The sequence below is a fragment of the Barbus barbus genome (assembly GCF_936440315.1).
Source record: "Barbus barbus genome assembly, chromosome: 10".
Classification (NCBI taxonomy): Eukaryota; Metazoa; Chordata; class Actinopteri; order Cypriniformes; family Cyprinidae; genus Barbus; species Barbus barbus.
Genome location: NC_136738.1, coordinates 11,380,171 through 11,395,571, shown reverse-complemented (window position 1 = coordinate 11,395,571; position 15,401 = coordinate 11,380,171). Strand labels below are relative to the sequence as shown.

At 37.9% G+C, this 15,401-nt stretch overlaps 1 protein-coding gene across 2 annotated transcripts in view; it reads left to right on the top strand.

The window, feature by feature from the left end:
* Nucleotides 1–1,623, top strand: part of LOC306876212 (activin receptor type-1-like) — an 87,208-nt gene extending 85,585 nt beyond the window's left edge. Inside the window, exon 11 of one of the 2 annotated variants that reach the window (XR_013784807.1) lies at nucleotides 281–712. Coding sequence is in view for 1 of the 2 variants with exons in the window: in XM_079427217.1 (XP_079283343.1) it covers nucleotides 281–415 (135 nt within the window). In the remaining variant the exon portion in view is untranslated. Of the gene's footprint in view, nucleotides 1–280 lie in introns of both variants that reach the window. The other variant, XM_079427217.1, reaches the window with a different exon arrangement.
* Nucleotides 1,624–15,401: the final 13,778 nt, after the last annotated feature.

Below are 15,401 nucleotides of genomic sequence, written 5' to 3'. Positions count from 1 at the left end.
AACAAATACATTTATAAAGTAAAACTAATTTAAAAACCATTTCTGTTATTCCTATACTGTTACTGTTAAGTTTCTACTCTAAATTCCGATTTAGATTCTGAAATGCTAAAGCTCACATCACAATTGAATCTATTTTATGAACGTGACGTTGTGTAAAGAATAAAAGGATTGCTCTCTAATAGACATTGCATTATAAATATTATTTAGCAAAAACTCCATTGTTTTGTTTTTAACCCTCCCTTCGCCTGATTCAGTATCTTGTTTTGTTTTCATTTTTCAGACTTTAACATCAATCGTTAAACTCATGAAGGAATGCTGGTACCAGAACCCATCAGCCAGACTTACAGCATTACGCATCAAAAAGACTCTGACAAAAATGGATAATTCTTTGGACAAAATCAAAGCGGACATATGAACTACTTCCTTGTGGAAGATCTTAAAGGCCTTTTTATCGCGCCCAGTGGATGTCTCAAACCGGAAAAAGAGATCATCTGGGCTTAGTGCTCTTATAGAGGCACATCATATTTATTTTGAATTTAAAGTGGGGAATATTTTGGCATCCAAAGATGTTGTAGTGGGTATTTGAAAGACTGCAGACTGCTTTTCTTATGGGATTTATTTCTTTTAGCACATAGGATTTTTGAAACATCTCGTTCTGTCACATTACAACAGCTGGGCATTTGACGAAACTTCTTTAATGTTAGTATACTTCAAAAAAAAAGAAAAAATTAACCTTACAAGCTTACAAATCAGACAGTTCTAGTTCATAATACAGCAACACTACTACAACCCTACAAATGATTCAATTGCAACCCAGAAAAGAGAAATAGCTTTTTCCCCCATTCTGGCTCTTTATCATTGTTATTTATAGTCTAAGTAGACAATAAACACAATACTCAATCAATCTGTCATGAACAAATAATGAGTTTTAAGGTTGCACCTCAGTCTCAATCTTGATGCACCTTCTGTTGACTAATGTGTTAAATATGAAAAGTTTTGTATCACTGCACATTTAGCATTATGTATTTGTTTTTTGTTCGTTTCATATTGTTTGTAAATACAGATGCTGAAAGAGTAAAACAACTTAAATAATCTTACAAGATCCTGAATTCAAGAAACGGATATCTGCAAAGTGTTTTTGTTTAGCAAATAATCCAAACAGTTATTCAACAAACATATACTTGGACCACCCTAGGATCTTCATTTATAGATCATTTAATATACTTTTATGAAAATATTTATTTAAAACAATGAATAAATAAAAAGAGGCAGAATAGTTTAAGAGTTACAGATTTAGCCTAAATTAAGTTGTAGTTTGGTGCCAAATGTGTGTTTGTTTGTAGTTATTGATCAAGTATATAAATATACTTCATGTGTAGAAAGGCTCCAAATGTTACTTGTTGGGTATCACTTTTTTAAATAGGTGGAAAATGTGTAACAGGGTTGCACTCAGTTAAAAATTGTTAGCCCAATTAAACATTACATTTTGGGTAAAGAAATGTAGATATTATTTGCCTAATTCACATAATTGCTGGACATATGGAGGGTATAGCTTGTCTTGCATGTCTTGGCAGTGAAGTATTAATGGCTGCAAGAGAATAAAGAAGTCTTTAAGCCAGTTTTAAAAGTGTCAATACACGAAGTAGTTTTTACAACATTTTCTGGTCTTTATTTAAACTTATTAAATGATCAAAACAAGAAAACAACCCAGCAAACAATGACTTGGCGGTCAATGACTTGACAATGACAATGACTTCAGCGTTTTTTGGGCGGCACAAATTTAGCGGCTTAATACGGTCGGCACACCATTGGCGAGCCGACCAATCTAAAAATGCTGTCGGTCAGCCGGCATTTTATGGGTGGAACGCCACCAGCGGTTTGCCGTGGCTGGGCCTCCATCGGTTCGCCAGTGGCAAGCGGAGGGTCCATCTGTGTTTCTAGTGAGCTCTTTCATGACATCTTTGTTTTATAAATATATATATACAGTGGTGTGAAAAAGTGTTGGCCCCCTTCCTGATTTTTTATTTTTTTGCATGTTTGTCACACTTTGTTTCAGATCATCAAACAAATTTAAATATTAATCAAAGATAACAAGTAAACACAACATGCAGTTTTTAAATGAAGGGTTTTTATTTATGACAAACACCATTGGTTAAAACAAAATCCAAACCCACATGGCCCTGTGTGGCCCCCTGTTAAAAAATAACTGTGGTTTATCACACCTTAGTTCAGTTTCTCTAGCCACACCCAGGCCTGAATACTGCCACACCTGTTCGCAATCAAGAAATTACTTAAATAGGACCTCCCTGACAAAGTGAAGTAGACCAAAAGATCCTCAAAAGCTACACATCATGTTGAGATCCAAGGAAATTCAGGAACAAATGAGAAAGAAAGTAATCGAGATCTATCAGTCTGGAAAAGGTTATAAAGCCATTTCTAAAGTTTTGGGACTCCAGCGAAACACAGTGAGAGCCATTATCCACAAATGGCGAAAACATGGAACAGTGGTGAACCTTCCCAGGAGTGGCCGGCCGACAAAAATTACCCCAAGAGCGCAGCAACGACTCATCCAAGAGGTCACAAAAACCCCCACAACAACATCTAAAGAAATGCAGGCCTCACTTGCCTCAGTTAAGGTCAGTGTTCATGTCTCCACCATAAGAAAGAGACTGAGCAAAAATGGCCTGATTTAAAAACATGATTTCCAGATTTCCAAGACGAAAAACGCTGCTTAGCAAAAAGAACATAAAGGCTCATCTCCGTTTTGCCAGAAAACATCTTGATGATCCCCAAGACGTTTGGGAAAATACTCTGTGGACTGACGAGACAAAAGTTGAACTTTTTGGAAGGTGTGTGTCCCATTACATCTGGTGTTAAAGTAACACAGCATTTCAGAAAAAGAACATCATACCAACAGTAATATATGGTGGTGGTAGTGTGATGGTCTGGGGCTGTTTTGCTGCTTCAGGACCTGGACTTGCTGTGATAAATGGAACCATTAATTCAGCTGTCTACCAAAAAATCCTGAAGGACAATGTCCGGCCATCTGTTCGTGACCTCAAGCTGAAGCGAACTTGGGTTCTGCAGCAGGACAATGATCCAAAACACACCAGCAAATCCACCTCTGAATGGCTGAAGAAAAACAAAATGAAGACTTTGGAGTGGCCTAGTCAAAGTCCTGACCTGAATCCTATTGAGATGCTGTGGCATGACCTTAAAAAGGCGGTTCATGCTCGAAAACCCTCCAATGTGGCTGAATTACAACAATTCTGCCAAGATGAGTGGGCCAAAATTCCTCCACAGCACTGTAACAGACTCATTGCAAGTTATCTTGCAAGTTATGTTGCTGCTAAGGGTGGTCCAACCAGTTATTAGGTTTATGGGGCAAGCACTTTTTCACACAGGGCCATGTGGGTTTGGATTTTGTTTTCCCTTCACAATAAAAAAAACTTAATTCAAAAACTGCATGTTGTGTTTACTTGTTATCTTTCATTAATATTTAAATTTGTTTGATCTGAAACATTAAAGTGTGACAAACATGCAAGAAAATAAAAATAAAAATCAGGAAGGGGGCCAACACTTTTTCACACCACAGTATGTATATATTTTACATTTGTTTTACATTACATTTTTACAATTTTACAGTTAAAAGGAATCTGAAGCACTGAATAAAGCGGGAGTTACGCAAATATTTCCACATCGTGACGAAGACATGTGGGGGCGTGTTTGAATGAGCCGTTTTAGGGGGGGCGTGGCAGAGTCTTAACTTTGATAAAGAATATCTCTTTGGTTTTGAGATTTTAGTTTTTGCAACTTCAGGGATCTTATCTATGCACAATCAGCTTGTAACACTCCGAAGAGAAAGCAAAACTTAAAATCGCATCATATGACCCCTTTAAATCATTTTGCAGGCTAAAATAGCATGCAAATATGGTGCACTAATCAGCATCTGCTAGTAAACTCAGCAAAAAGAGAAACGTCCCTTTTTCAGGACTGTGTATTTCAACAATAATGTTGTAAAAATCCAAATAACTTTACAGATCTTCATTGTAAAGGGTTTAAACAATGTTTTCCATGCATGTTCAATTAACCATAATCAACATCTCACAGCAAGAACTGACAAATCTGGTCCAGTCCATGAGGAGGAGCTGCACTGCAGTACTTCAAGCAGCTGGTGGGCCACACCAGATACTGACTGGTACTTTTGATTTTGAGCCTCCCTTCATTCAGGGACACATTTCTGTTAGTCACATGTCTGTGAAACATTTTTAGTTTATGTCTTCTGGTGTTGACTCTTTTAGTGTTCATACAAATATTTACACATTAAGTTTACTGAAAGTAAAAACAGTTGAAAGTCAGAGGACGTTTCTTTTTTTGCTGAGTTTATTTGTTCTCCCTGCCCTAATCCAATCAGCATAAACATACCATTTTGATACTTCATTACCATAAAGATATAGAGAATTTCACATCTCCGGTATTTCTGATCACTAACAATGGCTACAACTTCAAAGAATGCGGCAGGGGCACCAAGAGTGATTACAAACAAAAGGTGATAGCCTGAGTTATCATGATGCAGAAAAATCATCTTCACCGTATGTAGTGTCCAGTACTTTACTTTTTAATGTGATGTTATGGCAAGACCGGTTCAGCGGATCTAAAAGAGATTTTTAAATTTACATCTCCACATCTGAAATTACATATAGAAGCATGAAACATACAGACTTATCTTACACAGATCTTTATACAGTGCGTTTATGTGTGTTTTTGTATCTCTGTGAGGTTGTGACCTGGTTTTCACCCCTTTTTTTTATTAAATGATAATAGTGTGACTTGAATGCAGTCTGGACTCAGGTAGACCTGTTCCTGGTAGTTCATCAGACATGAATGCCTGGGACATAACTGCAGGTTCCCTTTTATACCAATGTCTGTTGAACTGAAGTAGGTGCGGGTTCATTGTCACTGACTGGGCATTAAATGTTGCTGATTTCTTCTGAGTACTCCAGTCTCAAATTTGAATAAGCTATGGCCGTAGTGTTAGATCATTCTCTTCCATTTCCAATCCTTGACCTTCACGATCGCCATGGAAAGCCATTTTGCAGTGTGCACACTAGTGCTGCATCCTCTTTCAAGTTTTCACTTTACTAATCCTAGTTCACAAATGCAAATAGGTTGGAGCCCTTTAGCATCTTAATCACACCCATTTCACTTGATTTATCACCATTTTTACATAGGACTCAGTCACCACAAATGCTTTAGAACTATACTGCCTTTCTTTAAAAGTAGTCATAGCTATGAATTGTCCAGTGCAAAATACGCCTGTGCTCTCAAGTTTCAAATTGACATTTTTGAGTTGTGGCTTGTACTTCAAAACAGAGGTTCTCAGAAATTAGACTTATGTCAGCGTCTGAATCCATTTCAAAGTCTATGTGTGTTCCTTGAATCTAGATTGTGACTACTCATCCTCCACTTTTAGCATCAATGTGAGTTAACAAACGAAGGAAGTGTGTTATGTTGCGGCATTCCTGGGGTTTGCTGGCATCATGGGCGTGGGTTCTAACTGCAGCAAAGTGACCCTTTTCCTGCATTTTCAGCACTCCACACTATTTTGGCTGTACACACATCCCCTTTTCCATGATTTCTTCTTCATATTTTACATCCCCACTTAGTTACATGCTCAGTGTGGTTTAGGTTTGAGCCACAGTGCTGTCTCCCTCCTTCTCTGTGTAGCATCTGGACCTATCAGACACACACCTATTTGTTATATTTAACAAATAATCTCTAACACCCCCTCACCCAAACAACAAGCCAACTATAGCCCCATTTCCACCGCAGGAACTTTCCCCAAAAACTAGGGACTTTGGGCTCGGACTCGGTGTGTTTCCACTGCAGGAACCAGGATCTAAATAAAGTTCCGGGTAAAAATTTGCCCCTCAGAAAGTCCCTGCTTGCGAGGTAGTACCTTTTCAAAGGTCCGGAACTTTTTGGGGTGGGACTTTGGTGCTGAACATGCTGATTGGTTGAGTTCACCCAGCATAGTATTTCAACCACCATTTATTCGCATATTTTTTTAATTTTTTTTTATATATATATAAATATTACTGTTATTGTCATGAAATGTAGTTTTAAAAGTATTTCAGCCGAGAATGTAGTTATTTAAAACTCAAATCTGCGGTTTATATATAAAGCGCCTATTTGGAAATGTGTGTTGCTGATTTCGGAGATGTGAGATCCATGCAATCAGCGGGTGTTCAGTGCTCATGTTTCCCGACGAGAGCAGCTTCAGCTCGGCTAGTCCTTCTGACATTTGCCGCTGGCTCTGATGTCTCTGTGGTGGTTAAACATAAGGTATAATTTGTTTTGGGTAAATCTAACAGGTAATCTTTGGTCTTTATTCTATTATTCTATTAATCTATTAATATGTTAAAATGAAAAGAGGCAATACTGTTTGATTATAATATTTTGTTTCATTGTAATATATGTAGGCTACATTCCCTGAACTACATTTCTGCGGCTATTAATATGTTTAAATGAAAACGAAAAGATGCAGTGGTGTTTGATATCATATTTCGTCTAAATACAGTAACGAAAATTGCAGTAGCCAAGTCGAGCTGACTGATGTTATCAATTACGCTGCTGTGTTCAGAATTACCGTACTTGCGTCGTCCAGTCCCCGGGAGTTCACACTCCCAAGTCGAATTCGTGAAGTCTGAAATTTGCGTAGCCTACTTGGTATTGAGAAACGCGTGCAGACCTTTGTCACCAGACTATTTGCCTATTCTTCATGGTACTTTAAACTGCGATGGAAACGCAGCCAGCAATAGGTCTTGGGGGAAAAAGTTCCTGGGACAAATTGTTCCAGGTAATTTTGGTGGAAAAGTGGCTTATGAGGGTCTATGGACCCTTCCCCCGAAATGCATCTAACACTTCAGAAAAGCAGAACAGGCCTCAGGTTTCATGGCAACCAAAGACAAATAATCTGATAACATCAGTTTTATTGCTCAAAGGAATGCAGGCAGAACAACTCTCACTACGTTTTGCCTATAGGAAAGACATTATGCCCATAAAAATGGACTCTTCTCTAATTAATTCATAGAAAATCCTTTCTTTGAGTGAACATACAGCCTTCAGGTCATTGTGTATATTATAACTCTCTTGTATAGTGTACTGTACTGTAATTTGCATTGTATTTTGTTTTATGCATGCTTTATGAGTGAAGTACTAGTTAATGTAACCCGACCTATATCGTGTCTCCTATCAAATTAATGCTCATTTAAAGATGCACACTTTGGTGTACACCACCTCCTCATAGAATGCCATGTGAGTTTGTAATATTAATCAGAGTATAGACTGCCATTCGAACCATGCTCTCAGACAAAGGGTCATAGAACCCAGGCACGTGCAGAAGGGGGGGGGGGGGGGGTGCTTTGGGGGCTTGAGCCCCTGCCCTTGTTCAAAATTATACAAAAGTGCCCCTCTCGGATAAATAGCAATGATATTGTGGTCAATAAAACAAAATGCATTTGAATTCTAATTAACATGACAATTTGTAGGAAAAGTAACTAATCGCTCAAAAGTCGTAAAATTCCAGTTTAGTTTTTACATGTCAATCTGAGGCCTAGCTATGGGTTGCGTGCATTTTGCTCGACTGAATGATATTTATGGAAGCAGAAGAATGCCAATAGTTTTTGAAACATAAAGCATGCTGAATTCCACAAATCGAAAAAAAAAATGCATTGCAATTAACAGTGCTTGCATTTTAATGCCTTGTATTTCCAGGGCGTTTTTAGGTCCTGAAATTGAACATAGTTGTTTATTTAAACTGTGAATATTTCAATTCTAAATATTTCACACACATTTTCATAATTAAAAAATAAATAATTCATATTCACCTTACAGAATTCACTTCCAAAATATTCAGTCTAATTTCTGTCATTTTATTTCACTTTCCGAATTCGCTGCCACAAATTCTGTGGTTAAAATTCTGCAGAAAATTCAGCGTTGCACATCCGGGACCCGCAGGAATAGCAGTAGAGCACTGATGCATGATCTCCAGCTGATGTCAGCCGCTCACCAGCAGGTGGCGCAATCGGCTGTTGATGAAGGCCATTCATTCACAAAAACTGATTTGCAGAAATGGAGCAAGCGCTAAGTAGAAGTTTTGATTATTTTTAATACTTTAGTTCGGTTGCTTGGTTTCTGTAACTTTGTATCATGGCTTGTGTGACTGTGCTGTAATACTGGGGTTCCCCGTCACACTCCAGCATTCCCCGATGACGCGTAACCGCCTCAGTGATACAACTAATACAGTGATACAAGACCTCAGATCTCAGAACACTTTACTGATGATTATGCCAACTATATACAGGCAAGCAGATGAGGTCAGAAGAACGCAACGCGCTGCATTTTTGTTGCTTTCCCTTACCAGTGATCTATAGAGTCGACAGTCCTACAAATATATCAATAACACGATTAGTTTTAACAGTAAGCAACCACTTTATATCGACATTAAAAAAGGAGTTCAAAACTGCCTAGGTGTATTGTTGCTGCAAATGTAGACCAGAGAAAGCATTGACGCACGCGCTTTCGCACGTAAGGGGCCATCTGACAATTCCACCGACTGGGTTAAACCGTCCAATGTATTTAAATTCAAATTACTTAACATTTAAAATAACACACTTTCAAACTGTAAAGCTTGTATTGCTCATAGTGATTTATTACAGATGAGATTGTGCCAATACCGCCCTTTTTATATATGTACAGTACACAATTATTTACATATAAAAAAAAAATCCCTGGAAAGATTTTTTATTTTTTTTTCTCATCTTCCAACAGTAGTACGTTGCTAGGTACAAAACTGACTTACTACAGGTTAGATTTTGCCAATATCTCCCTTATGGTATGAACAGTACACAAATATATTTTTTGAAAAAACTACATAAGGGTTTTTCATGTTCCACAGGTTATAGTGGGTTGACATTTTGCCAATATCTCCCTTACTGTATGTACAATTTACAATTATTTAAAACAAAAACAAAAAAAAATCAGTAAGAACCCAAAAAAGGAATTGTTCATGTTCCAAAGGTTGTAGTATAAAATATCGATGAACATTAAGGGAGGTGTTTTCAAAATTTCACCTATAGTAAATCAGTCTAGTCACTAGGAATGTACTACAAACTTTGGAGAAAAAAAAAAAGCTTTGTGAATTACAGTAATTTCTTAAGAATAATTATGTAAGAACTCTACTCTGGGTCACTGCAGCTTTCTTCGTCTGTCGAGTGGATTAGCAACAAGCGCTTGGAATAGACAACAACACTCCAGATGTAAGCACAAGTGGTTTATTGTTCTCTACATCTTCAACAGTTAACCGTGAACGGTCTGTTAACTGCAGTTTCAGCAAGGGCTGAAACTCTGGTGAGCAATTGTTGAGGAAGGTGGAGACAAAGAGGCAGTCAGGCTCATTTTCCTCTAATGCGAATCCACCTAAGTGAATCCACGCATCTTTAAACCTCTTAAAGAAAACGGGCACGGGTTCTTTCTTTTCCTGTTTACAGTTAGTCACATGTGAAAGGTCCCGATTAGCGTGTCTCTCCTCTATAAGAAATTTAGTCAGCTGCTTCTGGAGGGTGGCTAAAGCGTCAGGGTTGTCTCGCCAGAAAAAATAAATTCTACTCGCGGTCCTCTTAGCGCTCGAGGGTTTTTTACTCTCCCCGTCTTCTTCCTCATCCTCTACCGCCCTTGTATGGGACTCGTCATTGTCTGCGTGTAGACAGGGAACTACATCGAGTAAGCGCGTTTCATCGTACTTATTGCCCATTTTTGACATGATTATAAACTTATAATCGGCACCAGTAAATTGGCTGTGGCGCGACAATTTTATCAACATTTCCACGAAGTGTAATGGTTTGTCCACTTCTGGTAACATGCTCAAAATATCTTTTAAAGTCGAGACGGACGGCGGAGTTATCTCTATATGGCCCTGCCGTTTTGCTATCCACAAATGAGCTTCATTTATTTTCTCAACGGGTGCTGACGGGGACGCGGGGGCGCGCGCGGACGTAAGAGGCGCGGGCACGCTAGGCGCGGGTGCAGGGTAAAACGGCGGCGCGCATGGCGGGAATGAGGAAATAGACGGTAATTCTGGATAGAGTTTAGTTGCTTTTGTCAATTTGGTTTTCTGCAAATTCGACTCAGCCTCGACTAACAATTGTTTCTCGCTCTTCCCCTTAGGCTTTTTTGGCACGACATTCTTGACCGATTTCGGCAGCGAAATGCCTTGTTTATCATTCCACACAGTTTGCATCTTCAACCAAACATCATACCCGTCTTTCATATACTTTTGATCCCAATCAGGGTCGCCCTCGCCCTTATATGTCAATCGAAAGGCTTGTGCCATATGATTTGGGTCAAAAGAACCCGTTCGCGGATATGTAGGATACATCCCATTGGCTTCGGTCCACCCCGCCAAATTATCTACCCAGAGATTTGTATAAAACCCCCAACTACATCTATTCATCCAATCATTTGGTGTTTCGCCAGGAGTTGGTTTAGGATAGGTGGTTCCCATGACAGATATTAGCCTCCCCACAAGACAGACCGAAACTCGTGACGATCCACACTTTCACTTTTGATTTCGTTTTCTATTTGTTTAGCGCGCTCTTCCCAGCTTCTCGCTGAGGGTATTCCTGCGTCAGTCCACAGATAGTCAAACTATACTTTGTCTTATCCGACTACGCATCAAAACAATAATGTCACTAATCAGGTAGTCAACCAAACTTGTCTTACCTGATCAGAGACATCACGTCGGGGTCACCAAATTGTAAGAACTCTACTCTGGGTCACTGCAGCTTTCTTCGTCTGTCGAGTGGATTAGCAACAAGCGCTTGGAATAGACAACAACACTCCAGATGTAAGCACAAGTGGTTTATTGTTCTCTACTACTAAAGAAGGGGCAATCCCATCTTTTATACATCACACTCACATAAGCCTTCATGTAGGCGTGTTCATACAAAATTAAGAAGCACTTCTATACACGGTATGGAAGAATACAGATAGTCCAGAGCAGCTGGATGAGAGAATAAACAAAAAGAAGAGAGTGCAGCCGCATCCAACTGGTTCCCTGCCGACAGACAACCCTGAAAAAGGCAGATAACACACAGGAGAAAACATTCTTATCTAGAACTAACTCTTTCTAACTCTTAACTGAAGTAAACTGCAAAACTATTAACTCAAGGAAACTGCACTGCAAAACACATTAATTCTTATAAATTATATACTGCATGTACAGTGAGGAAGATGTTGGGAAAATTTCAACTGTAGTAAGTCAGTCTGGTTACTAGTAACACAACATTTGGAGCAGGAAAATTACATTTTGGTGAATTACTGTAATTATTTCTTAAATATTTGTGTAGTGTACATACTTAGGGAAAGTATTGTCTAAGGTGAGATACTTGCAATATTTATTTAGTCAGTTTGAGTAACTTGTTCATTTAATGTAAACATGTTTGAATAAATAATTTGAACAAATTATTGAAATTTAATAATTGCATTTAAATTAAATAAATTATTACTTCGGTTTGTACTGTGAGATAAATGTGCAGACGGTCCCTAAAGCAGCCTAGGCGAATATCAAACCTAAAACTACGCGCTTGGTTTTCTGTGGGAGAAAAAAAGTTTGGTGAAACTTGTTGGTTGTGGGGCTTATATTCTAGGCTCATCTGCTTAAATGTACATAATATACAGTAACAAATTTGATTAATTAGATGCTGAATTTAATCATCACTGAGGCAACAAACCACATTAAGTGTTTTCTTTATGGGAAATTAACCCGCGGTTTTGCGCGTTCAGTAGCTTGCGTTCATATCCTCATCTGTTTGCATGATCAGTAAGATCTGAGTTTGGTCTTTTAATAGGCTTGTTTGAGATGAGCAAAATCTGCATCACCATTGATCACCGCGAGATGCATGCCAGTTAGAAAAGTGTCCGAGTTTTTTTTACTTTTATTTTTTTATTATTAAACATATAACATTCACAGGGGAAATAGTCAAAGCAATAAAATACATACACAGCCAGAATACAAAACAGTAAATACCTAAATAATAGTAATAATAAAAAAGAAATATAAAGAGAAAAACAAATAAATAGTTACCATAAACACATTTTAAAATAAATAAAAGGTGTCCGAGTTACTCCGCCTTGTTCTGATGTCATGCTGAAGTGTGCCAAAAAACTCTCGGGACGATGAGGCGGCTGTGGGTTTGCTCTCCACCGACTGTGCTCAAAAAAAAAGTAAAGTAAAGTAAAGTCGTGACGTATTGTCAAGTATGGTGACCCATACTCGAAATTGGTGCTCTGCGTTTAACCCATCCAAGTGCACACACACAGCAGTGAGTAGGGAACAAATGCACACACACACACACACCGTGAACACACACCTGGAGCAGTGGGCAGCCATGCTGTGGCGCCCGGGGAGCAGTTGGGGGTTCGGTGCCTTGCTCAAGGGCACCTCAGTCGTGGTATTGAGGGTGGAGAGAGCGCTGTACATTCACTCCCCCCACCTACAATCCCTGCCGGCCGGGGACTCGAACCCGCAACCTTTCCATTACGAGTCCGACTCTCTAACCATTAGGCCATGATGGGAAAAAGCATGATGGGAAACGACTGACTGAGACACAGCTCATTTGTTCACACAACTGTGATGCTGCGTTCTCTACTAAAATGTTTTATTTATTTTATTTTTTTATCTGATTTCTTGTGATTGTGTATTTTAAATTATTCTTGAATATTCCCAAACACTATGACAGTGCGATCTCTGTGTGAGATGTTATTGTTGTCATATTTCTATAAAAATTTGTATTAAAGTAGAAATGGATGATAAATACGCCTTTCTTTCGTATGGGATTAAATAGCAAGCACTTTGAGTGTCTTGTTCATTATATCTATATAGTTATAAAAACAACAGAATTGAAAATATATCACGTTTATCAGCAGCACAGCACATGAGTGAGAATAACGCGATATCCGCGATGATCTCAAACAAGCCTAATAATAGCTGTCATTGCTACGCGTTTTCTTTAACCGATTTCTGAGGAAAATAGCGTGAAACCTTGCGCGTTAGTTCATATTCTACATCTGCTTGCCTGTATATAGTTGGCATAATCATCAGTAAAGTGTTCTGAGATCTGAGGTCTTGTATCACTGTATTAGTTGTATCACTGAGGCGCGTTACGCGTCATCGGGGAATGCTGGAGTGTGACGGGGAACCCCAGTATTACAGCACAGTCACACAAGCCATGATACAAAGTTACAGAAACTAAGCAACCGAAATAAAGAATTAAAAATAATAAAAACTTCTACTTAGAGCTTGCTCCATTTCTGCAAATCAGTTTTTGTGAATGAATGGCCTTCATCAACAGCCGATTGTGCCACCTGCTGGTGAGTGGCTGACATCAGCTGGAGATCATGCATCGGTGCTCTACTTCTATTCCTGCGGGTCCCGGATGTGCAACGCCGAATTTTCTGCCGAATTTTAACCACAGAGTTTGTGGCAGCGAATTCGGAAAGTGAAATAAAATGACCGAAATTTGCCTGTCGAATATTATACATCGCATTTTTAAACAGACTGAATATTTTGGAAGTGAATTCTGTAAGGTGAATATGAATTATTGAATTTTTTATTATGAAAATGTGTGTGAAATATTTAGAATTGAAATATTCACAGTTTAAATAAACAACTATGTTCAATTTCAGGACCTAAATATGCAAGCCCTGGAAATACAAGGCATTAAAATGCAAGCACTCTTAATTGCAATGCATCTTTTTTTTCGATTTGTGGAATTCAGCATGCTTTGTAACTATTGGCATTCTTCTGCTTCCATAGATATTCCACAGTCTGTTCGGAAACCATAGCCTCTCAAGCCATATATGGTTCTTTCAGTGAGTGCCTTTGAGTCGACGGAAGGAAAAAATAAACCAAACAATATTTGAAACATTTTTCATCAATAATCAACGCTAGTATGTCGATTTATTTAAAAATCCATATATTATATATTTTAGAATATTACATAATTCATCAATGCCCATTAGTCATGTAGTTATAATACACCAACCAATCATGATCTGGCACAAGAAGTTCAAATTTCATTGGACAATATGTGAAGTGGAGCGGTTATTTTCCGTTCTTATTCATAAATTGGTTGAAAATTACATGGGACCGACGAGCTTATTTGCTACATCTGTGATGGGATTTTTTCCCTGATGCGTGATGTCCACGAGCTTGTTTTTGAGTGAAAAAAGAAAAATGGTATTTGTTCCCCTCATGCTTTAAAAGCAAAAACTCCAAAGTATAAAAGTCGAGTGTTATCAAAGATAATATTTTGGTCAGTAATTTGAATAATAATTAATATGACAACATACACAAAACAGTTACAAATCACACAAAAGTAAAAAATAAAATAAAATCCTATTTATTTTTATCTGCTGTCATACAGTTTGTCAGTTTACTCTTATTTATGTACTGAATTTTGATTTATCAGAGTTTGTTAAATGAAATCCAGGTGGCACCTGCAGGCTGTTAGGTCAAGAACACACTGAGTTTAGAAAATAATGCAACAAATAGGAACTACTCCATAGTGATGATATATATATATATATATATATATATATATATATATATATATATATATATATATATATTTGAGCCACCGAAGAAGCCTCTGCATGTCAATGTATATCATACTCCCTTTAAAAGCCACAAGATCATCTTATTATTTTCATGACAATAAAACTTTTAACTAAAAAAAAAGAAAATAAAGAAGTTGATTACTTCAATAAAATGAAAATAAATAAATGCATGCTTAAAAAAAATAAAAAAAACTTTTGCTGCTATTGAAGTGGAAAACGGTTAAGGTTAGGAGCAGGTTTGGTGATATGGTTAGTTGTAAGGGTGGGTCAGACTAAGTGTAATTATAGATGTAACTACAGAAATAATTACAAATGTGATTACAGGATGGGGTTTTCAAATATAAGTACAATGCAAAAACATGTATGTACATTTGTATTAAATGATTAATTTAAATTTAAGTACATAGTTAAGGACACTTAATATAAAGTGGGTCCATGTGTTATCGTTTAAAATCCATAAACTCTCTAGACCAATCACAGCAGCCAGGTCCTAAAATTTATATGATTCCAGGAATTCTTCTTATCAGGAAATTAATAAATATAATATTCTATAATTCCTTTACCAAGGTTATTGGTGTTTCCCAGTCATGGCGTCTGAGTTTCTGGTGCACCCCTGCTGCTGCTCTCTCTCTCTGTCTCTCACTCTCTGTAATCCTCTTACATTAAGCCACAAGAGGCGGAGCAAGTCTCACTCTGCGTGTTTAGTTGCTCTGGGGTTTATT